The 23,571-nt window shown below is 37.8% G+C and overlaps 3 protein-coding genes across 3 annotated transcripts; 2 read left to right on the forward strand and 1 right to left on the reverse strand.

Annotated features, from left to right (window-relative positions):
- The first annotated feature begins 5,802 nt into the window (after positions 1 to 5,802).
- Positions 5,803 to 10,484, forward strand: LOC122302890 (glutathione S-transferase DHAR3, chloroplastic-like). Its single transcript, XM_043114346.1, has 6 exons — positions 5,803 to 6,260; positions 7,078 to 7,168; positions 7,406 to 7,549; positions 9,021 to 9,138; positions 9,936 to 10,076; positions 10,212 to 10,484. Exons 1-6 carry the CDS (start codon positions 6,020 to 6,022, stop codon positions 10,296 to 10,298), a joined length of 822 nt encoding a protein of 273 aa, XP_042970280.1. The 5' UTR covers positions 5,803 to 6,019; the 3' UTR covers positions 10,299 to 10,484.
- A 434-nt stretch (positions 10,485 to 10,918) lies between these two features.
- LOC122302888 (geranylgeranyl pyrophosphate synthase, chloroplastic/chromoplastic-like) lies at positions 10,919 to 12,313 on the reverse strand. The gene has a single exon (XM_043114345.1). The coding sequence runs from the start codon at positions 12,296 to 12,298 to the stop codon at positions 11,111 to 11,113; it is 1,188 nt and encodes a 395-aa protein (XP_042970279.1). The 5' UTR covers positions 12,299 to 12,313; the 3' UTR covers positions 10,919 to 11,110.
- A 1,066-nt stretch (positions 12,314 to 13,379) lies between these two features.
- On the forward strand, positions 13,380 to 19,759 carry LOC122303477 (probable transcription factor At3g04930). Its single transcript, XM_043115276.1, has 2 exons — positions 13,380 to 14,586; positions 19,655 to 19,759. The coding sequence occupies exon 1, from the start codon at positions 13,490 to 13,492 to the stop codon at positions 14,495 to 14,497; it is 1,008 nt and encodes a 335-aa protein (XP_042971210.1). The 5' UTR covers positions 13,380 to 13,489; the 3' UTR covers positions 14,498 to 14,586; positions 19,655 to 19,759.
- The last annotated feature ends 3,812 nt before the right edge of the window (positions 19,760 to 23,571 follow it).

A 23,571-nucleotide genomic window follows, 5' to 3' on the forward strand; every position in this document is an offset into this window, starting at 1 on the left:
AATTGATGAATTATAATACAAACATTAAACGACACATATTTTGAACTACCGTTTGTGTTAGACTTTTATTAAATTTTTCGTATATATCTTTGCTAAAATTATAGATGTTATAAATATGTATTGGATTATATGATACTTTGAACTAATTTTTTTATTTTCTCCAATATGCCTTAAATTATTAAGTGACATCAATAATTTTTATAAAATATATATTATTTTTTACAAATAATCATTTCATAAAATTAGACAAACGTGCTTTGCACGTTACTCCCACCTAGTATATAATATAATTCCTTAAAAAATCATAAATTGTATGTTTTCATATATATATATATATATATTGAGAGAGAGAGAGAGAGAGAGAGAGAGAGAGAGAGAGAGAGAGAGAGAGAGAGAGAGAGAGAGAGAGAGAGAGAGAACAACTAATTGTAAACTGCCGTATATCTTAATTTCTTTACTTTAATTTGTTTTAATGATTTTCATTAATGGCTAATTATCATGATTTGTTGGCAGGCTGCATGCACGTTTAAATTGTAATTGAGTTGGGGAATCCACACTAACAACGAACATGGCATGACAGAATAGTCTGTACTCATGATCAACCAACTGCCAAACCCTTTAACATATCATGTCTCATGATCATGCATGCATGCCTTTTGCGGGGCAAACGACAATGAACATAATAATCTCGACCCACGTGCATCATGTTCCCGCCCTAATGCATTATATTCTAACGTACAAAACTCAATATTGAAACATGATTCTTTTGATTCGAATCTAAAACCACCAGCCTTTCCCATTTTTCCATTACATATCTTGCATGAATCTATCTATATATGATGTTTGGGGTCAGAATTTAGAATTATAAATGGAAAGGAAAAACGACGATCATGATGATCGATCCTCATCTAGATCTTGATCTTCTTGTGCTACTATCGTTCAGACAGCTTAATTTGGTCCACACGTATTAAAGGGAAAGAGACATGGACCCTCTCAAGGGTGGTTGGCGCTTCATTCAAACAGAATATCCCACGTGCCTTTCGTTGCGATTTTGAGCTCATGAGTTCCAGGTTTCTGCAAATGGTTTTGAACCAATGGGCAGGAGCTGAAAACCACCTGAACATATATAGAAACTGCAGTACCCCTATCACATCAATTAATTCTAATCTCTCTCTTTTTTTTTTTTTAAATTCTCCTCGATATTATAACTTAATATATATAATTTCTAGATCTATTTTATTAAGTGAACCCTCATTGCTCTTTTAAAGACGTACACAAGCTTCCAGATTTACCAAATTTCACATTGAACCAACATCTCTTCGATCCTATTTGAGTTTAATCAGATTAATGTTGCTGACTTGATTTCTTAGAATTGATCTGAAGGATATAATATACTTCAAAGAGCGACCATTGTTTTCAGATTCAATGGTACGGATTATTTTTCCATATCAAGATTTGTCACTTTTAGATTCAAATATTTGATTACCATCTAATTAGGATTTCCCATTATCTTTTGCACGTACATTTAGTTCTTTAATTTAAAAGTTATACATATCATGGTATTATAGTAAAATCATACGATGACAATTTGCAAAAATTGGGTGATCAATTGTTATAAACCAACCTAAAGATTTTCTAAAGAGAAATGTTTGGTCAACACAAGGATGTTTACAAACTGATGTAGTTTAACGTGCTCCATTAGATTCTAAAATTCTTTTTATTGTAAAGCATATATGATAGACTAAACTAAATTAAACCATACCAGTTTGTAATTTTTTTTGTATAAAATATCATTATAGACCTTACACTTCTATTTTTATAAAGAGTAATATTACTCATCATCTTTTTTACCATTATCATCTTATCATATCATGATATAATATTAAATGATTGAAAAATATTTATTATATTTTACTTGTTGACTTTTCATTTAATACCATATCAAAAAAATATTGAGAGAATGATAATAAAAATAATAATAAATAGATTTTTTTTTTTTTTTTCTAAAAAAGGACACCTTTTGGGCCAAGATAATGGAAGCTTACAAATCTGGTGGAATATTGGGCTTGCTGCCACTCAAGACGCAAGGCTCCTATTTTAGAATCGTAGATGTGTAGAAAAAACAAGTGGTCAATTTTTACTCAAGTGGCCGAGATCCCCAAATAGAGTTTGTGTTGAAAGGTGAACGGGGCTTATTGGGCTCAAACCCTATAACTAGACATGAGGCTCGGAGGGGCCTAAAACCATCTTCTTATTGTCATATTTGTACTATATATTGGGAGTATTTACACTACATATTATCATATAATTTTATTTAGAGTAATACTATTTATCATCTCAATTTTCATTATTTTTTCATCAATTCATGATTTAGTATTAGATAATTGAGACTATCTTCACTTTCATTTTCATTTTCTCCCATCTTTTTTACGAGGCTTATCTTCTCCCCTTCCTTCTTCGAATCGAATCTTCTCCACTTTGTGCTCCCACTCCTCTCCAAGGCCTGATCTCCAGGTCATGTCAAAATCGAAAAAAAAAATAATGCACAGGAAAGGAAAGGAGTAAAAGGCTTCTCAGATAAAATCATTTCTCTACTTACTTCATTTGGCTCACTCTCACTCTCTTACAAACATATGCGGAGGATGAACATTGATATGGGTCTAAGTCCAAGTAACTTTTAATTGTATAATGAGCTGAGGTCTCAATCTCTTCTTCTCATAAGAAGATGGCTCTACAAGAACTTGAAACCCGAAGGCTACAAAGCCCTCCAATGCTGCTTGATGCTCTATTTTGTGAGGATGAGAGTTTTAGGAAGAGAATAGTATTGAGGAAGATGGGAATGAGAACACTAATAAGACAATGAAAAAGCACTCACTTTTATGGTTCGTTTGGCACGAGATGATGATGAGCTTGTGTCCCTATTCTCTAAAGAAGGAGAAACCTATGTGTGTCAGAGGAGTCTGATCTTAGATGAGCCTCTAATGGTGGCTTGGAAAGAGGTTGTGGATTGGATTTTAAGGGTTAAACTGCATTATGGGTTCTCTACTTTGACCATTTTTCTCACGGTGAATTACTTTGATAGGTTTGCTTCTTGGCCGACGTTCTAGAGGGACAAGCCCTGGATTTCATCTTTAAGAGTCCCCAGTTGACTACTTTGTTTTTGGTTCTCCATGATGACATAGACAATGAAGAATGTTTTCCTTTGGGATTTATGAATTGTTCTGTGACGGAGAACTGAGGGAGTGAAGAGGGGAGTGGGTTTTTGTATGAGGTGGGAGTGTTGGCAGAGACGAAAGGTTTTATGGGTCTCGGGGGCGCAAAGTCCGACCACCATGGAAAGAAAAAGGTGAAAGAGAAAGAGAGAGGCAAAAGTGAAAGATTTGAGATAACTATGCTTTACATTGTCATTCTCGTCGAAGAAGAAAACTCTGCTACTCACCCACTCACTAAAGAAGTATGGCTTATTTTTCTTTATTTACTTTTTATTTTTTGTTGTTTTGTTGTATTTTTATTAGTTCTTCTGCATACAATCGAAGCGTGTAATCGCAGAGTAAGCGTGCAGGCCACATCAGCTGAATTAAAAAAATGAAAAACAACAAAATTAGAAAGAAAACAAAAATTAGAAGAAGAAGAAAGGGGAAAGGAAATGCAGCGGCTCCTTCATGTGCTTTGTCTGAAAAATTGTTTGTGGGTGTTCTTCTGAAAAATCTTGAGCTTGTCTTCGTCTTCCATAGCTGAAAAGAGGAAGACATGTAGAGCCTAGAAGTCTTCGTCTTTGTTCATGGGTGTGTTCGTGGGTGCCCCGAGGTCCTTCATGGGTGTCTTCGTGGTTGGAGTTTCATTCTCTTCATTGTCGATGAGTGAGCTCGCTATAGGCTGAAATGCTGCACATTCGTCTTCATGGGTATCACCCTTGGTGTCGTTGTACTCACGAAAGCTAAGCTTCCTTCTCTTTGTCGTGAGTGTCGTCGCTGAAGACTGAGTAGCTCACACACACCAGTTGCATTTAGCATTTTTCATCTTGATTACGGTGCCAAGTTCACAAAGCATGAGTCTCATTTTTCACCTGCGACACATGAACAAACTATTGGGGTTGTCTTATTCAAGAAGGGTTGACATAACTAATTCCCACCATAATATAGGCACGAACATTTCCCCATCAAATCTTTATACAGTTACAGATTCTAACTGAAGGCTTTCTTTCAAGACCATCGATTTCAGCCAACTTAGAAACAACCTTGTAAGGGTTTTGCATGTCTCCCATGTCAAATTGTCAATACTAGATTATAACTAGTTCTAGAGGTGTAATACTTTTTTAGCGTTGGTGTAATATGTATGTCAAATCATTTTTATTATTTTCTTATCTGCTGGTTATTTTATTTACTAATGGTTTGTTTTGTGTTTAAGTGCATGAAGGGCTCGTGGCTCGAACTGGCCCCGTGAAGCTTAAATCTGCCTTTAACAGGCACGTGAGGAGCTTGTGCCTTTAATCCGAGTATATGAGCTGAGCCATTGGATCCGATACACGTGTTACAATCCTAATGCACCATATATATATATATGGTGCATTAAAACAGCTTTTAAATGTGCATGATAAAATTCACAAGTGGATATTAAATTTTACATAATCTTTCTTCACCTTGTTCACATTTCAGATCCATTGTTGGTGTAAAAGCAACACTTTTAGAGAATCGTCCGTGCTAAAATCTAACAGGCCGGAGACTACTTGTGGATCTAAATATGTGCTTGTGTGTGTGTGTGTGTGAGAGAGAGAGAGAGAGAGAGAGAGAGAGAGACAGAGAGAGAGAGAGAGAGAACCTCTAGAATCTCATGGCCAAGGCTACTTTTTTGTACACACTATAATCAGGCTGTTGGTCCCAACAGAACTTACCAGTTTGCAATAGAGCACGAACCTGATCTTGTGAAGAGGAAGGGTGAGAAGGAGAATGTGAAAGAGTAGGAGAGAAGGGGAGTGGAGAAGGAGGAGGGTAAAGGAAAGGATTAGTGGGAGAAGAGAAGGGGAATAGGCGAAGTGGAGTGGATGTAGAATGAAAACGCACCGTTTTATTAGTCCATGTAGGACACCGTTACGCACTGGTTACGCATGTTAGTTGCATTCAACATTTTTATTTTTTTTATTTCACGTAAGATAGAATATACAGCCGGTTACCCTTTACTTGCACACCCTGTTTGTAATTTAGTAAAGAGAAATACTTTTTACAATCGGCGTGCAGTCTGCTGTAAAAAAAAATTAATACGGGATCTATATAAAAAAAAAATTATTTTTATAACTCTTTATAATTCATGTAGATCCCCTTGAATATAAAAAAAATTTTTTATAATTTTTTTTTATTCATTCCGTACAGCCGACTGCACACCGACTGTATGTGGCGACTGTATGTAACAAAGTCTGCAAGCAAAACTATTTATTATATTTTATTCATTCACCTATCATCTACTAGTACATTATGAACCGAAAAGAAAATAGATAATGAATAGAATTTTTCTTTTATTTATAAGATTTCAATTTTAAAAATTAATTTTTAAATTAAATTATGTCAAATAATATGTGGTGTACATATCTTTAAATATAATTATTTTAAAAAATAAATAACATTGTAAATAATACTATGAGTTAACTTAAAATTGGATAAATTTATTATAAAGTTTGTTTATTGACGAATATGAAAATTTGCGATTTTAGTTTATATAAAATTATATTTAAATTTATTTTATAAAAAGCAATGAATTTTAGGATAAGAAGTGTGTCAACCTATAAATAGCATGAGTCTAAACCAAGTTTATTTATTTATTTAGTCTAAAATGAAACCAGGCTTCTTGCTTACAAAAGCAGGACCCCAATCGGATTCGGTTGCGAAATAGATCGTCCAACAATCGGATTCCAATCGTCCAACAAAACCGGGACTCCGACCGGATTCGGTTGCTAGAAGTGTTAAAAGCTCGGGAGTTTCATGTTTTGCGACATAAGCAAGGAACAAATTCTATCGAGTCTCAGACAATGTCGACTGCCAAAATCCAACCCACAACGTGTTCGTTCTCATCGACCGTTAGACACGTCGGCGTCTTCAATCTCCGGCTTTCCCGAAGCGCCCATGTATCGTCCAACGGCTTCAACAACCACGTTGGACCCCACGGTATCAGAAGAGCCCTCACCGTCTCCATGTCTTCTGCTCCGTCTTCCAACCCTCTTGAAATCTGCGTTAAAGCTTCCGTCACTGCCCCCAACAAGCTCGGCGACTGTAAGATCTCTCTCTCTCTCTACCCCCTTACTCTGTTTGGTTACTGAGAAAATGCTGAAAAACGAAGAAAAGAAAAGGAGAATGAGCTTCTTAGAAGCCTTGCTGTATGTTTGCTTGCCGAGATTATTGCCGGAAAGATAGTCAAATTGCGTATTTAATAAGATGTTGTATTATGTTGGAAATATTTATCTGTTTTTTCAGTACAATCTGTACTACTTTAGTTACCTTAATAAATAAATATAAAAAAACTTTCACTTTTAATTTCTGATAAATTTTAATGGATGCGTGTGTGATGTATTTTATACATTGATCGGCTTTGGTTTATGGATCTTCTGTAAAATCTGTGAAAGTGTGAGTTCTTTTTATATTTCTTACTTTCGCCCATTGGTGATAAATTTTAGATGGGGGAAATTTATTTTCTCTGGCGTTTATAAATTTTAGTACCATGCATTTGAAATGATCAATAACATCTTATACTTGATCATTTCAAATCTACATGGTAATAAGGGTTAAATACAGCCACGAATTTCACAATAGAAAAAATTGCTTTTTCTCACCCATTACTCAAGCCATTTCAACTGAAATTGAGATCGATCCAGCAGAAAAATGAGAAGACAAAGTGCATAAATGGGCCAAATTGCACCAAAAGGTAAGCTTAGAGAATTTTCCTGTTATGTTATGTAGGGAACCAATTGCAAGCCTGTTTTGGCTGCCTACAACCAAAACAGTCCCGCATATCTGTCTACCATAATCCCCCCTTAGTTAAAACATGGTGCATGGGAAGTTATTTGATGATACTCCTAACTTTTTTTCACAGGTCCCTTTTGCCAAAGGGTATTGCTGACTTTGGAGGAAAAGCATCTCCCTTATGACCTCAAGTTGGTAGATTTGGCTCACAAGCCCGCATGGTAATGATCTGATTTTATCTCTTTGCATTATATCGACCTTTCTTTTTCCCCAAAAAAACAAAATGTTCATATAGAGGATGGAACATCTATTTGGTAAAAAAACTAGTCGTATAAGTTACATATACACATGCACCCATAAGACCATAATCTAGTAGCGCTTTAGTATAACATCAAATGCTTTTGTCTTGTGATTTTTCTTTACCTCTAATAACTTGTCAATTTTTTTTTCTTATCTAGGTTCTTAAAAATTAATCCAGGAGGTAAAGTTCCTGTAATTAAACTTGATGAGAAGTGGATGCCAGATTCAGATGTGATTACACAAGCACTAGAAGAAAAGTACCCTAATCCACCACTGGGAACCCCTCCCGAGAAGGCTTCAGTGTATGCTTTTATATTCAGTGGTTTATGCTGTAAACTTATTTTCAGACTTACTCATCACTAGAAACTACTTCAAACCTTCAGTGCTTTTCACCCATCAAAGTGCATAATGGTAATTTTATATATACATAAGTATTATATATAAATATTTATATATATATCTATGTTCGGTAAGTGTATCATAGTAATTTTATGAAACCTGCATTTGACTTCCTGGCTCCAAAAAGTAAACGTGTAAAAGTCTCCAAATTGATCACCAGATACCTTTTTGGTTCAGACAATAGGGATTGTTGTAGTAGCAAAATGGCAAGCTATCCCTCTATCTCTTGCTCTCTTCAAAGGGAGATTATAAATAATGGTTGCAGTTACGTGGCCTAGAGAAACATTGGGCACCTACAAGAATGCTTTATTACTAAATTCATCTTATCTTTATCATCCACGAGCATGTGATTGAAGGTGAGGATGACCTGCCCCAGCTACAGTTTGCATAGTTTTTTTTTTTTTTTTTTTTTTCCCAAAAAAAAAAAGGCTTTGATGTTCAGGGGTAAGTGATGCTAGATCTTACCGCTAAGGTGCTGAAAATGGAATTATGAAATAATTTAAAACGACTCTTTATCCTTTACCCATAAAAAGAAAATTTAATTTTGAAATAAAACATATAGCTAAGCTTTTATTTATATATATTTTTATATTGGATTTATGGAAATGTAATTGGAGGTCAGCGTCATTGAAGCATTTTTTAAGGTCCTTGGGCACAATTTCCACTATCCTTTTGAAACCTTGTGGGTGATACCTCTTTACTCAATTCTTAAAAAAAAAAAAAAAAAAAAAAAACTCTTTACTCAATGATGTTTCTTGGTTATTCATCTCCCAGCAACCCTAGAGTCGAGTTGCCATCGATAATTCAATGAAAACATGTGATCTGCTCCTTTAATCGTCATATTTTTCCTTTAATATTTGTGATCTTCAGTGAAACTGTTGGTACTTTAATAGAGATTTATTACTAATTGGAATTGGAAGCCAGCGTGGAGTTTATTAATTCTAATTTTCGTCAATTAGCTTAAATAGAGGCATTATTTTTAAGTAAATATTTTCAGCTGTATCCTACATGTACAACTCCGAAGATGTTTCTATTATAACTATGTGATGCTGAACACCGTATTAGTTTGCCTTTTATTATGTTATTTTATTGTGACATTTGAGAATATGATCACCATTTCTACATGATGTTTTGTTCAGTGAGAGCTCCAGTTTCTTTCAGTTTGTAACATTACACTTTTATATGTGTGTGAGCATGCATGTGTAGGTGCGATTGTGATATTTACAAAATGTAAATTGATTAAATCAGTCCATTCTCGTTAGGTGTTAGATGTCTATTAGATGGTTTTAAGTGTTATGTCTTGTCATGTTTCTAAATTGTTTGGAGTTACAAAGTGAGGGATAAAGGAGAGTTATTTTAAATGCTGTCTTGTAGTGGGTCAAAGATCTTCTCCACATTTATTGGTTTTCTCAAAAGCAAAGACCCCAGTGACGGAACAGAGAAAGTGTTGCTCAACGAACTCAGTTCTTTTAACGACTATATTAAAGAAAATGTGAGTGCTCTATACTCATTTTCAATTTTTTCCTATCTAGCTAGTCGTAATTCTCTTTTTTAGGACAGCATTTTCAATGAACTTTTATTAAAATAAATGTTGCATTATGTTTGGATCAGCTTCCATTTACAGAACTTTGTTGTCCATTATATATGATGTCTAGTGATTTTTTGAACGAAAATGTTTGTACAGCCCTTGGGGCCATGGAACATGTGGAATGCTTGTCAAATGGTGATAACGGTCTATTCAGTTGTGTCAGTGTAGTATCTTCAATTTTTATTTTTTGAGAACATGTTATCTGGCCATCAAGATTCACATATGAAAATGCAATGGGAGTTATTTATAAGGAAATTAAGTTATTTATAAACAGTCATTTTCTAGTCACTACAATAATTTTTTTCTCAGACATTAATGGCCAGAAGATATCACTAGAACTTTTTTTCATCATCCAGGCCCTGTCATGCTAGAGTGCAAACTTCAAAGATTGAGTATTTGCAAAGGAAAATTCTACTCATAACACCTTATGTGCAACACTAACGTAATACCATTGATGTGGTAGCCAGTGAAGCCAATCAATTAAACCAAATTTAATCGTAAGCGGCTGATTCTAATTTAATCATCTAGGGTTTTTTCTTTTTCTTTTTATAATCTATAGTCCACCACCCGCTACCTCTGCTACTGAAATTTGTGTCTATTATGAAACTTGATCTTGATTTAGGGGCATGTCTGCATAAACCAAATTTAACTGATAAATGTTATCTCCCGACACTTCAATGTAATTGGTTGTTACCCTGAAGGGTCCTTTTGTCAATGGGAAAGATGTTTCTGCTGGAGACTTTTCACTTGGACCCAAGCTGCATCATCTAGAGATTGCTTTGGGGCATTACAAGAATTGGTCAGTTCCAGATTCTCTTCCCCACGCAAAGTCTTACATGAAGGTATGCCCAATATAAGCAAAAATATTGTAAATGCTATCTATCTATCTATCCATCTCTAGCAATGGTGTTTCATAGTATCTATTAGTTCACATAGATATTCTCCAATCCTAAGAATGCCGAGTTCGTGCCATGCAGGCTATCTTCTCAAGGGATTCATTTATTAAAACACGTGCACTGCCAGAGGATGTAATTGCGGGTTGGCGTCCCAAAGTCTTGGGTTAAATTTTCTGTAGCATGTGTATTGGACTTTGCAGGTCTAAACCCATAACCTTCTTGACATGTATGAATATGTTTGTATATATTGGGTTAAATTGTGTGTAGCTGTGTGTTGGACTGCGCAGGTATAAACCCGTTACCTTCTTTACATGTATCATGGAAACACTTCTTTATTATTATTATTTTCGATAAGTAAATGCGTTTATTCTTTATCTATTTCCAGATTCGCCTCCATTTATATTTACCAAAATGTGGGGAGCGAGGAACATGGTGACTATTGATCATGCATATAAAAGAGTATTATTATCTATTAAAAAAAAAAAGACGGGGAAGAGTACTTCAGGCCTTGTAAATTCTGAAAACCGCGCATACCCTAGTCATTGGTGCAGAGAGTTGCGATGGAATTTGGAGAGAGAGAGAGAGGTCATCATCCATGTGGGTTTTCAAAATCCTATTATTTTTAGATAAACATTTCGGGAGCCACCGAAAGCCATTAATGGGTCACAACGGACCCACTTCTTCTCTCGATCATTGATTACTGTTTGGGTGGCTGATCTGGTTAGTACAGCAATGGAGTTAGGTATTTTCTATCTTGAAGGAAGAGAGAGAGAAGACAAATAGGAGTATAACTTCAATTATATCTAACATAAAGAAAAAATTGCTTGATTTAACATAGATTTGAAGTACCATGTGTGCTTTAACCAATAAATATATTACATCCCCAAGAGTTGTGCACAATAAGTGCTAAAAATCTTAAGGCTCGAGCAACCAGCAATTTTGTGACATAAAAATCTAAAGCAGCCATGAAAGTGGGCCCCCTAATTCTTCCGATTGGCAATGTAGTCAGCTAAATAGCACAAGGGGGCAGCTTTTGTGGGTTCGAAGTAGGCAAGCTCTTGCATTGCTTGATCCGCCAGTATGCGGGCAAACTTGTCGGCCTTGTCGATGCCCATTAGCTTAGGATATGTAGCCTTGTCGCTTGCCAAATCCTTCCCGGCTGTCTTTCCCAGCTCCTCCGACGACTTTGTCACATCCAAAATATCATCCACCACCTGAAATAACAGCCCTACACACCTCGCATAATTCCTCACCCTCTCTATCTCAATCACGTTCCCACCTGCCATTATCACCCCACACACAGCTGAAGCCTCCAGGAGCTTCGCTGTTTTATGGACATGAATGTACTCCAACTCACTCAAACTCACCTCTGTTCCCTCGCTACAAAGGTCCATTAATTGCCCCCCCACAAGCCCTTCTGAGCCGACTGCTGAGCCCAGCTCTGCAATGGCTTGGATGACGCGGTCGGGAGAAACTTTTGTGGTCTTGGCTGCTACGTGTTGGAAGGCAAGGGATAGGAGTGCATCACCGGCTAAGACAGCAGTTTCTTCGCCGAAAACCTTGTGGTTTGTGGGCTTACCGCGCCGAAGACCATCGTTGTCCATGCAAGGAAGATCATCGTGGATTAGTGACATGGTGTGGATCATCTCGGCAGCACAAGCAATCGGCATCGCTAAGGACTCATCCCCTCCCACCAATTCACACGAAGCAATGCATAAAATCGGACGGACACGCTTTCCACCGGCAAGAAGCGAGTATCTCATCGCCTCGTGGATTTTCAAGGGATGTTGCAGAGGCACGGCCTCACCCAATGCTTTGTTCACGTTTTTTGCCTTCGTGGCCATGTATTCTTCGAATTGGGATGCGTGTAAAGGGGTTTGTTGCAGGGACTTGGTCATTACTTCTTCAGTAAGTAGTGGTTGGAACAGAGATGATTTTGCAATATGGGTGGCTTTAGTTTTCGTAGGAACACGTTTGAGGAGCACAAATGGGATTCTAGAGAGGTTTTCGAGGACATTGCTGGGGTTGTTGAGAAAGGGTGAAGTCTGGCAACTTGAGATGGTTGCAGAGAAGGCCATTGGAATGAGGTTTGGGGAAGAACTATTTAGGCTGATGCTGGCAGCTAGACCTTGTGTTCTGGTAGAGATAAAGGTAACGGGAGATGCCATGTTGGGTGTCCGTCCAAACGTGTAGCTTACGGTGATTCCTTTTCCTGCTACTTGGACACTAGTACATGATTTGGCTTTTTCATGCGTATTTATCCCCCTTTTTTTTTTCAATATCATTTTGACAGGTCTATATAATTAAATGTGGATGATTTTATTCCTGTGTGGACAGATCCCTGCCACCTCAAAAATTTAAGGAGGATTTGAGAGTTTTAGATTACTATACCATATAAAAAAGGATTGAAATCACTGTTCTATTAGGTTATTGCACCCAGGCAACCATACAAAATCTCATTGTTTAATGCTCTCTTGATTTTTTAAATTATGGGTAAATGACTTTCTAATTTTGGTAGTTGATATTTGAAATCTTGGATGATGTTTGTTTGAGTTTAAGATTTCTGAATCGCACGAGAATATGTTTGAGATGAGTTGAATTGTGAATAAGTAGTATTTTATAGACTCTATTAAGATGGGTTTAACTTTTTAGCTCGAAATATATTAAGTGAGTTGATATGAGTTTAATTTTTTTATGATAAATTGAAAAAAAAATAAGTTCTATCAATAATTAGTTTGAGATAAATTGAGTTTGATTCAAGAACCAAACACAACTTTAGGTTCAAAAGTATAAATCTATGCCGTCTTTTGGAATTGATTTTGGACCTTCAAGATTTGTCTAAAAGTAATGTTAGATACAATTATGGAATATGTAAACGTCGCGTCGTGCAGTCACTTTAAAAAAAATATGATTTATTATTAAAAATTAATTATTTTTTATGTGAATTCATACTTATTCACTTTTTTCAAAATAATTGTGCAGTACTTACACACTTACAACTGCAATTATCATTTCTCTTCAATCAATTAGGATAAGCGTTAATATGTCTCTTTAAAAAGTAGACATTTGTAGCATACTAAATTAATCATTGATAATGGATCATGCTAATTACCATCAACAAAAATTATATTTTCATTTTTCTCCAATTATATTTAAAAAAATATTCATAAAAAGCTAGTTTTCTTTAAAAAAAAAAATAATATAATATATTAAATAAATTTTATAATAAAAATAATTTTACACGATCCGATACAATGTTCCCAATGGCAGCGCAAACAGTGAACAAACAGTCTCAGGGTTGAGCCCTTGGGCACTGCGAAGGCACAGACCAACACGTTACAGGCCACTAGGCCAGAGCCATGGACTCGACCCCGACTACTCCCCAATCCCAAGATCCTTCCCCCATCTCCATCAAATCCTCTCCCCGCAAGCTCCCTATCAAACGCAAAATCCCCGATTCCTTTTCTAACCCTACTCTTAATCTTCATTTCGTCCCCACTAAACTCGAATCCACCCTCGATGAAAACCACGTCGACGCGAAACCACCGCCATTCAAATTCCACCGGTTATGGACCGAGCCCAACGAGATTCGGTTCCTCCGAGGCCTCCGAGACTGCGCTCCCCAGGGCCTCTCCTTCCCCAGAGACCTCCACGTCTTCTACGACCGCTTCTCGAATACCATGTCGCAGCCCTACTCCAAGTCCAAGCTCTCCAAGAAGCTCCGTAGGCTGCAGAAGAAGTTCCGGATCCTATCGTCCCGCCTTGCCCGCGGGCTCAATTCTTCGATGCTCTCGCCGCACGATCGGGCGCTCTACGAGCTCGCCGAGAAGCTTTGGAGCCCCGAATTCTCGTCCACATCACCGTTCGGTAACAATTCGAGCGGTTTTGGTAGCAAGGAGAAAGAGGAGAAGAATAAGAGCGAGAACAATTTGATTGGAATTAAGGCTAGCTTCTTGCCGACCCTGCCTACTTTTTGTTCTCACTCTAATCAAAACGTTCATGTCAACGAATTCGCTAATGTGGATGATGAGAATCATAATCTCGACGGTGATGGTAACAGCCATCATGGCCAGGCGAATGTTGGGTATTGCGAGGAAGTGATATTCGGTCATCAGAGTAGTAGTCTGGGGAGTGGTGGGATCGGTAGGGTGGCGGCCGAGACCGTGTTGGATGTGTTTGATCGGTGTTTGAAGGAAATTCGGACGGTTCTTGTTCGGCAGGGTTTTCTTTATCCTGATGGTAATAAATCTTCCAAGGTGCCGGATTTCGACACGCGGTGGCAGCAGCAACGTGTTGTGGAGTTGGACATCTTGGCTCGGTGCTTGAGGTTGGTTCTCGACAACTCTCTTCGTGGGCAACGAGTATGATTTACGCCTAAAGCAAAATGCCACACCAAATTCAACTTATTCTTCTTCCCTTTTGTCGTTTGGTTTTGCTAAATTGTACATCCCGCTATGTTAAGACAGAAAATCATTGCTCAAGCACCACCACTACGGACACAAGAAAGGACCTGTAATCTGTTGCATAGTGCTCTGCCTTGTCCTCACAATGCTCTGCCTCCGTACTTATTCAAGAATGAAATTCATCTCCAATGGAATCAAGACGTGGCTAAATCTCATTGAGACACCTGGCTATTTTTTAGTCTATAAATACTTGTACACTGTAGTGATTTATTGTGTATCATCCGAGACAAAGAATATACATGGAATACATGAGACAAGTCTCTTAAGACTTTTATCAAACACCTGCTATGGTTGCTAGTATCATTGTTCAATATGGTATCTAGAGCCGGTTAAAGGCCAACGCCTTCAGTCCTCCAAGTGCTCTCTGTTTCTTTTCTTCTTCTTCTTTTTTTTTTTCCTATCTTCTCTCAGTTCTTGATCGCCCTCTATGGCGTCTCCAGAACTCAACACAGACACTCCTAACTCAAGTGTCTCGAATACCAACTCTCCTAACACTGCCATAGTCACGGCAGCCAATCACTCCATCACTATCAAACTTTCCGGTGATAACTATCCCCTTTGGAAAGCTCAGATAGTACCTCTCTTGGTAGGACATCAACTTGAAACCTACGTTGATGGAACCTTCCCCCCTCCTCCTGCAACCATTAATGGTGCTATGAACCCTGAGTATCAACACTGGGTACTACAAGACCAGTTAATCGTCTCGGCACTCACCAGCTCCCTCTCTCCGATGGTCCTTTCCCAGGTTCTTCAGTGCCAAACTTCTCATGAAATATGGTCGACACTTGAGAATATTTATGCTGCCCAATCATCAGCTCATATTCTTCAAACTCATTTTTCACTAGCTACCTTGAAGAAGGGTGCTGAATCAATCACCGACTACTATCACAAAGCTCAATCCCTCTCGGCTTCTCTTAGTGCTGCTGGCGAACCTCTTTCTCAAGCCCAATTCATTGTTTACCTTCTGGCCGGATTAGGGACTGAGTATGAATCAGTCATCTCCTCAATCACCACTCGGCCCGAGCCTCTCACTGCTCACCAGATCTTCGGTTACCTTCTAAACCATGAAGCTCGGCTAGTCCATCAAAATCAATCCCTACTCTCCCTTAATCCCATCTCTGCAAACGCCACCTTCCGAGCCTATGGTAATCCACAACGAGGCCGCAACTCATCTTCCCGTGGAGGAAGACGTGGACGAGGCCATGGGCCCCCTTCGGCCCAGTCTAATCAACCCGGTCTTTTTCCCCGTCCAGACTCTACCAAATCCGTATGTCAAATATGTCACAAAGTGGGCCATACTGCTGTCACATGTTATCATCGCCTAAATCAGTCTTACCAAGCCCCACCTCCTTCCTCCCTTACAGCTAATTTCACCTCTCTACCATCTTCCGAATCATCGTCCAATTATTGGTTTCCTGATACAGCTGCTACGAATCATTTCACATCAAATTTTGCTAACCTCAATTTAGACTCTATGCCTTATCAGGGCCCTGAACAAGTTAGCATTGGAGATGGCACGACCCTTCCTATTCAACACACTGGCTCAGCACACTTCGCAACTTCTTCTGGCAAATATCTTCTTACTCAACTTTTGCATGTTCCTTCTATTACAAAAAATTTACTTTCTGTTCGTCAATTTTGTGCTGATAATTCTGTATATTTTGAGTTTCACTCCACTTGTTTCTTTGTGAAGGATTTACAAACCAAGGAGGTGCTGCTTCAAGGACCAGTTAAGAATGGGCTCTATGTCCTTCCTATGCCCAACCCAGTTCCTTCATCAACTCCATGTGCTTTCCTTGGTGAACGTACTTCCACTCAACACTGGCATGCCCGTCTTGGTCATCCATCTTCCCGAATCACAGATTTCACTCTTCGGCATTTTCAGCTTCCCGTAGCAAATAAGACACCTGTATCCATCTGTTCAGCGTGTTCACAAGCTAAAGCTCATGCTTTACCACACTTGTCATCTCCTTCAAGGTCTCATAAACCTTTTGAACTCCTTTTTTTAGACGTTTGGGGACCTGCACCTATGCTCTCCTCAGATGGTTGTCGTTTTTATTTTTCAATTGTTGATGACTTTTCTAAATTTATTTGGTTATTTCCTCTTCAAGCAAAGTCTAATGTTTACAATATTTTTACTGCCTTTTTACGCTATGTTTCCAATACCTTTTCCACCAATATCATAGCAGTACAATCCGATTACGGTGGTGAATTTCGGCCTCTTGCTCAAATTCTCACCACAAATGGGATATCTCATCGTCTTACGTGTCCCTACTCACATGCCCAAAATGGCACGGTTGAAAGGCGTCACAGACATATAGTAGAAACTGGGCTCTCATTACTTGCTTATGCCTCAGTACCACATAAATACTGGTCTGAAGCTTTTCAGACTTCTGTGTATTTAATAAACCGTATGCCCACACAAATTCTTTGTAATAAATCACCTTTGAAATTTTATTTAACAAAATTCCGGATTACAAATCTTTACGTATTTTTGGTGTGGCCTGTTGGCCCAATCTTCGACCATTCAACCGTCATAAGATAGAGTTCCGTTCACAACTTTGTGTCTTCATGGGCTATAGCCCCGACCATAAAGGATATCGGTGTCTTCATTTGCCTACGGGTCGCATGTATATATCCCGAGATGTTATTTTTGATGAAACCCACTTTCCCTTTCTTTCTCAAGCAAATTTGGACTCTCCTAAAATTCCACTGCCCGATCAGGCCCAACCCACCCTTTTAAAGCTGCCACACACTTTGCCCGTGTCCAGCCCTTTAGCTCCACACCACAGCCCATCTTCAAGTCTGCCATCTGGTTGCACTCACTCACCCATAAGCTCTCGGCCCAATTCCTGTGAACAGCCCATACCAGACACAAGCCTAGCCCGCTCCCCTACCCCTCCATCTAACCCGACCCATCGCATACAACATAATCCTCTTCCTTCAGATACTTCTAACCCTAACACGCAGCCGCCAGCCTCATCCCCTTCCCAACTTCCAAACCCTAACCCGTCGGCCCCTCCATCGATCGGTGCCTCTTCATCAATCGGAACCCCTCTTCCTCATCACCCTATGCTCACAAGATCTAAGACTCAATCCAATCGCCCCCTCATCCGCACCGACGGCACCATTCCGTGGCCACTTAAATCGTCCCTCTCCCTTACCACGTCCTCCATTGCCATACCAGAAGAACCCTCAAATTTCACTGAAGCCTCTCGGTTTCCGGAATGGAGAGCAGCAATGAATGATGAGTTTGCTGCTCTTCTCCAAAACCGGACATGGGATCTTGTCCCATTCTCCCCTTCTTTCAATATTTTAGGCTCAAAATGGGTTCTCAAATCCAAGAGACGAGCTGATGGCACCCTTGAACGCCGCAAGGCTCGCCTTGTGGCCAAGGGATTTCACCAACAGCCCGGTTTGGATTATGGCGAAACTTTTAGCCCGGTTGTAAAACCGGTCACCATTCGTCTAATCGTTTCTCTTGCAGTTACTCACAAATGGCATCTACACCAACTGGACATACAGAACGCATTCTTACATGGAGACCTTGAAGATGACGTATATATGCAGCAACCTCCGGGGTTTGTCAACCCGGATCTTCCTCAACATGTCTGTAAGTTGAAAAAGTCGATCTATGGCTTGAAACAAGCCCCTCGGGCTTGGTTTTCCAAGCTCACAGATCGACTACTTCACTTCGGTTTCATTGGATCCAAGTCTGATAGCTCTCTATTTATTTTTAGAAATAACTCAGATTGTGTTTATGTGCTGATATATGTTGATGATATCGTTGTTACGGGCTCAAATCCAGTTTTAATAACTCAGTTTGTTAATGCTCTGCGTATTCACTTCCCTGTAAAAAGACCTTGGATCTCTACATTACTTTCTCGGTATAGAAGTGTTGAATACAGATTCTGGCATTTTTCTTTCCCAAAATAAATATGTGTCTGATCTTCTCTTCAAAACAAATATGCACCAATCCAAATCTGTGTCAACTCCAATTTCGGCCTCTGAAAAATTAACTAGCTTAGATGGCCCTGCCTTTGAGGATCCCCACATGTATAGGAGCATTGTAGGAAGCTTGCAATATCTGACCTTCACTCGGCCAGATATTGCCTTTGCTGTTAATAAAGTGTGTCAATTCATGCATTATCCACGATTGCCTCACTGGCAAGCCGTCAAACGCATTCTTCGATATCTCAACTCCACTAAACATTTGGGTCTTTACTTTTGCATAAATTCACCAATTAAACTGTGTGCCTTCTCTGATGCTGATTGGGCCGGGTGCCCTGATGACCGGAAGTCTACTGGAGGTTTCTGTATCTATTTTGGGTCTCACTTGATCTCTTGGGGGTCTAAGAAACAGCCCACTATAGCTCGGTCTTCCACTGAAGCTGAGTATAAAGCTGTGGCTAATGCTACTTGTGAAGTTTTATGGCTTCAATCTCTATTACAAGAACTTGGAATTTTTTTGGTTGAAGCACCCACACTATGGTGTGACAATCTAGGGGCTACTTATCTCTCTGTAAATCCTGTGTTACATGCTCACACCAAGCATGTTGAACTTGACTTCCACTTTGTCCGTGAGAGGGTGGCTGCAAAAACACTCCAAGTCTCATTCATTTCAAGTAAAGATCAACTTGCTGACATTTTTACTAAACCATTGTCTTCAGCTCGGTTTTCACAACTACGATCAAGCCTCACTCTCACTCCAGTGCCGCTTGAATCGCGGGGGGATGTTAAGACAGAAAATCATTGCTCAAGCACCACCACTACGCACACAAGAAAGGACCTGTCATCCGTTGCATAGTGCTCTGCCTTGTCCTCACAATGCTCTGCCTCCGTACTTATTCAAGAATGAAATTCATCTCCAATGGAATCAAGACGTGGCTAAATCTCATTGAGACACCTGGCTATTTTTTAGTCTATAAATACTTGTACACTGTAGTGATTTATTGTGTATCATCCGAGACAAAGAATATACATGGAATACATGAGACAAGTCTCTTAAGACTTTTATCAAACACCTGCTATGGTTGCTAGTATCATTGTTCAATACGCTAGGCGTTATACATATTTTTTAGGTTGGAACAAACTTTTTTTATGAAGTGAATATACCGTTTATTGATTTTATCGAAGTGCTTATTTACAGTACCAATGTTTGCTTAATGAATTATCTTCTCCTGCTGATGAAGGCAAATCTTGAGAAATTTGGGTCGGGGCTGGTTTTAGTAGTAGCAGTAGTAGTATGTAAAATTTATCTGTATAGATAGACTGAAAATGTAAATGTACAAAGTCCAGGCTGATGATCGTCCATCGTTCGTGATTTCTTCTTCATTTTCAATCTTACAAATTATAGTGCAGTGCATAAATTGGTTGTGTTTGTTATCGAGCTTGCAATTGACTGGTTTTCTCTCAAATGTTGCCGAGTCTGTTGGTACACTTCTCAAATGGTTCTGTAGGAAAGTACTAACCCACCGAGCTATTTTCTTCGTCAAGTGCTCCATGGTCTGAGGTTCTTCTTAGGAGGTGGGCCTGGTTGGTCTGGGAAATTTTAAGTGAATTCTATTGGAAATGCCATGAATGTTTTAGATGCTGAAATAAGTTCTAGAAAAAAGAAGAAAAGAATCAAGCCTATAATATAGGGAATAGAATTACTCGATTTAATTTGCTTACAATTTTCGTGGTTTGAGATGCAATGTGAGAAGTGGCAATAGATACTCGCGCTATCCTTTGGCAAAATAGAAGGGCTACTGAAGTAAGCCGTTAAGTAAAGAATCTGGGATGGTTTCAATTTTTTTCTAAGAGTGACAAGGCATCTCTGACGCAGTTGGACCTTCGGGCTTTGGCTAAATATCGGTTTTCCTTGTTTCCTTCAAATTTGTGCAGATGGGGGGACAAGTATTGGCTTATTCCAAGAGAAATGCTGAAAACGAAGACTGACATGATTTTGGTTTTTGCTAGTGGTATAAGTATTTGTGGGAGAGGCAGCGAAACCCAGTTCTGTTGTTTTTTCCCCCATTGATATTATTGAGACAAGTGAATAATCGCTTTTGGGCGCAGGTAGCCCTCTACCATCCATCCCATTACATTCCATTGTCTCGCATTGTACTGTACCGTATCAGACTAGATACACCTATTGAGTGAGAGAAGGAAGAATATATTTTCACAATTTTTTATTGACAGGGATCCCCATTCATTACTAGATTCCGGTCACTACAGATTGATTGTCCCTATGTAACTACACGGTAGTGGTCTAGGGAGTGCAAGTGCTAGAGCACAGGAGAATGAAGACTAACAAATTCAGCTACAGCGGCTGGACGGATTTCTCTTATTGTTGTCCTAGTTATCAAAATGGCAAAATGCCATAGCGTGGAGCACCTACGAGCAATCTTCTCGTCAGTGGAACGGCGAGAAGACTTCATGGGTGCAAACAATTTTTCGAGGTTACTTCCTAGTGAAAAACCTGCGATTTAACCAGTTTCATGTAAGAAAACTTTCAAGGATGCGGTGCATGGGACCGGAGTTTAATTTGCAGGAATAGATCCAAAGGACCCTGCCTTAGAGAGATTCCCAGACATAAATTTATTTTATTTTATTTTTAAAAAGAGCAACGATGACACCTATGCCAGAGGTGAATGAACCTCTAATGGTGACAGCAATAATGGACAGGAACAATATAGTTGCTGAGAAAGTTCAAGATTTGAATGCAGGATACTGCACAGAGGAAATTACGGGTTTATCGTTGGTGCCTTGTGAGGAGGAATGTCTAGGGTTGGGAGAGCAGTTGGGAACTGTGTTTTAGGATAATAGATTGGGTTCTACGTAAGGTTAACGAGATTCAGCATATTGTGGGGCTTTTGTATGGACAATTTGAAGACCAATTTAAAGCACTACTCATTACAATAGAGGTGAGCCACTCGCTTGAAACTAATCAAGTTTTAAGAAAAACAAGAAGTTAAAGCGTCTTTTTTGGACAATTAACTACGACGTTAAGGGAGGTAACTCAAGTCGAGAGAAGACAAAAGGGAGGGCATTATAAAGACATCCTCGAAGGAGTTTCGGTGGAGTATTTCTTTAGGGGGGGTTGGGGTTGGAGAGATGTGTTCTATTTCAATTTGGGCATGATGTATTTTAGATAGATTTCTAATTTTCATGGGCTTTTGGAGTCATTTGGGGCTAGCTAGTATGGGCTAGGTATTTTCTTGTATACGTTTAGTGTATTTAATTACTCTTATTGATATATATATATATATATAATATTTTTGCTTATAAAAAAAAAAAATGCCATAGCGTGGAGAAACGCCAGGGTCAGCACTTGGATGCTTGGACAGAAAGGAGGCACAATTTATCTGGATTTCACACGAGGGATATGATTGTCCTAATAACGAATAATGATGCGGATAGGGCCTCCATTTCCTTCCCAGTTCCCATCCATTCTACCAACCTAACAGTAATTTGCTCAAAACAAAGAAGGTTATCACCAACATAACACTTAAAAAAGTTGATGCTCGAATGTGGGATGGATTCATCTCGACCTACTTTGTTAAGACACTTCGCTTCTAAAAGAAAACTAAAGAACTTTGATACTCTTTTTTTAGAGGAAAAGGATTAGCGGCCCAATAATTAAAGTATTTTATTTTATCTCATCTCATTATTATGATTTTTTTAAATTTCTATACAATATATAATAAATAATTTAATTTTTTTTAATTTTAAAATAATAATAATATTAAAAAATAATATTCTAATAATATTTTATTCAACTTTTAAATTTTATCTAAAATTATCTCATTTCATTTAACTATCCAAACCACACCTTAATAGAAAAGTGGTTTGAGAGTAAAGTTTTTAAGAGTAGGGCTCATGCTTTTATACCCGAATTGTTGGACCAAGTGCTAACAGAAATTAGAGTATGTTTAGATTTTAATTAAGGGATTGTTCGAATATTGAAATAAGATCTGATAAGATGATTTTATATAAAATTTAAAAATTAAATAAAATATTATTAAAATATTATTTTTTAATATTATTATTATTTTAAAATTTAAAAAAATTAAATTATTTATTATATTTTGTGTGAAAATTTAAAAAAATTGTAATAATAAAACGAAATAGTTTCTAAATCTAAACAATCTCTAAGTATTGTTGTGCACTTTATCAAGAAAAAAAAAATGTTAATATAATTTTGTTATTTGAGAGGTAGGAGCTATTATTTTCTAGGAAGGAACCAGAAGCTCCGAGCATCCGACCACTCATGGCGTCTACATACAACAGTGAATGCCGACCCTTCTTCAATATTGCGCGTTTCCGACCATATCAATGTCTTTCTATCGGAAAGCAAGTATCATGAAAATCCTATTGATTCTATTTTCCTCTAAATCATCATGAAAAAAACATTGAAAATAATATATCTCTAGTGGTATAATCCCACCCTCATTTTAGGATGCATAACATTTACATAATGACGGATTTGTCCGTTTGGAATTCAGGTTGGTGGTTAAAAGGAAGAGTTTATAATAGAACTGTAGATTCAGATATCTTAAAAGAGTAGTGCTACAATTATGAACATTTATGTGGGACCATGTATTCTAGATATTGTTAGATATTTTCAAATAGTTTATTTTTAAATATTATTTAAATACAAAATATATTTTAAAATAAAAATTTTAATTTTTTTCATTTAATCATTATCTAACCATTACAAATTTTTCAAACATTCAAATAAAATATAAAAAATTAATACAATTTTTTCAAATTTTAAAACAAAAATTATATTAAAATAATATTTTAATTTTTTAATATTTTTATTTAATTTTTTCTCTCTTCTTTATACAAAACTCAATAAACATATTAAATAAAATAATTTTACTATTATTCATAAAATATCTCACTATTATTTATAAATATATTGAGATATTTTAACTGTTCAAATAAACAATAAAAAAAATTTCTTTGGGGAAGAATGCCTGTATACATAT

Source organism: Carya illinoinensis, chromosome 3, assembly GCF_018687715.1.
Source record: "Carya illinoinensis cultivar Pawnee chromosome 3, C.illinoinensisPawnee_v1, whole genome shotgun sequence".
NCBI classification, from domain to species: Eukaryota; Viridiplantae; Streptophyta; class Magnoliopsida; order Fagales; family Juglandaceae; genus Carya; species Carya illinoinensis.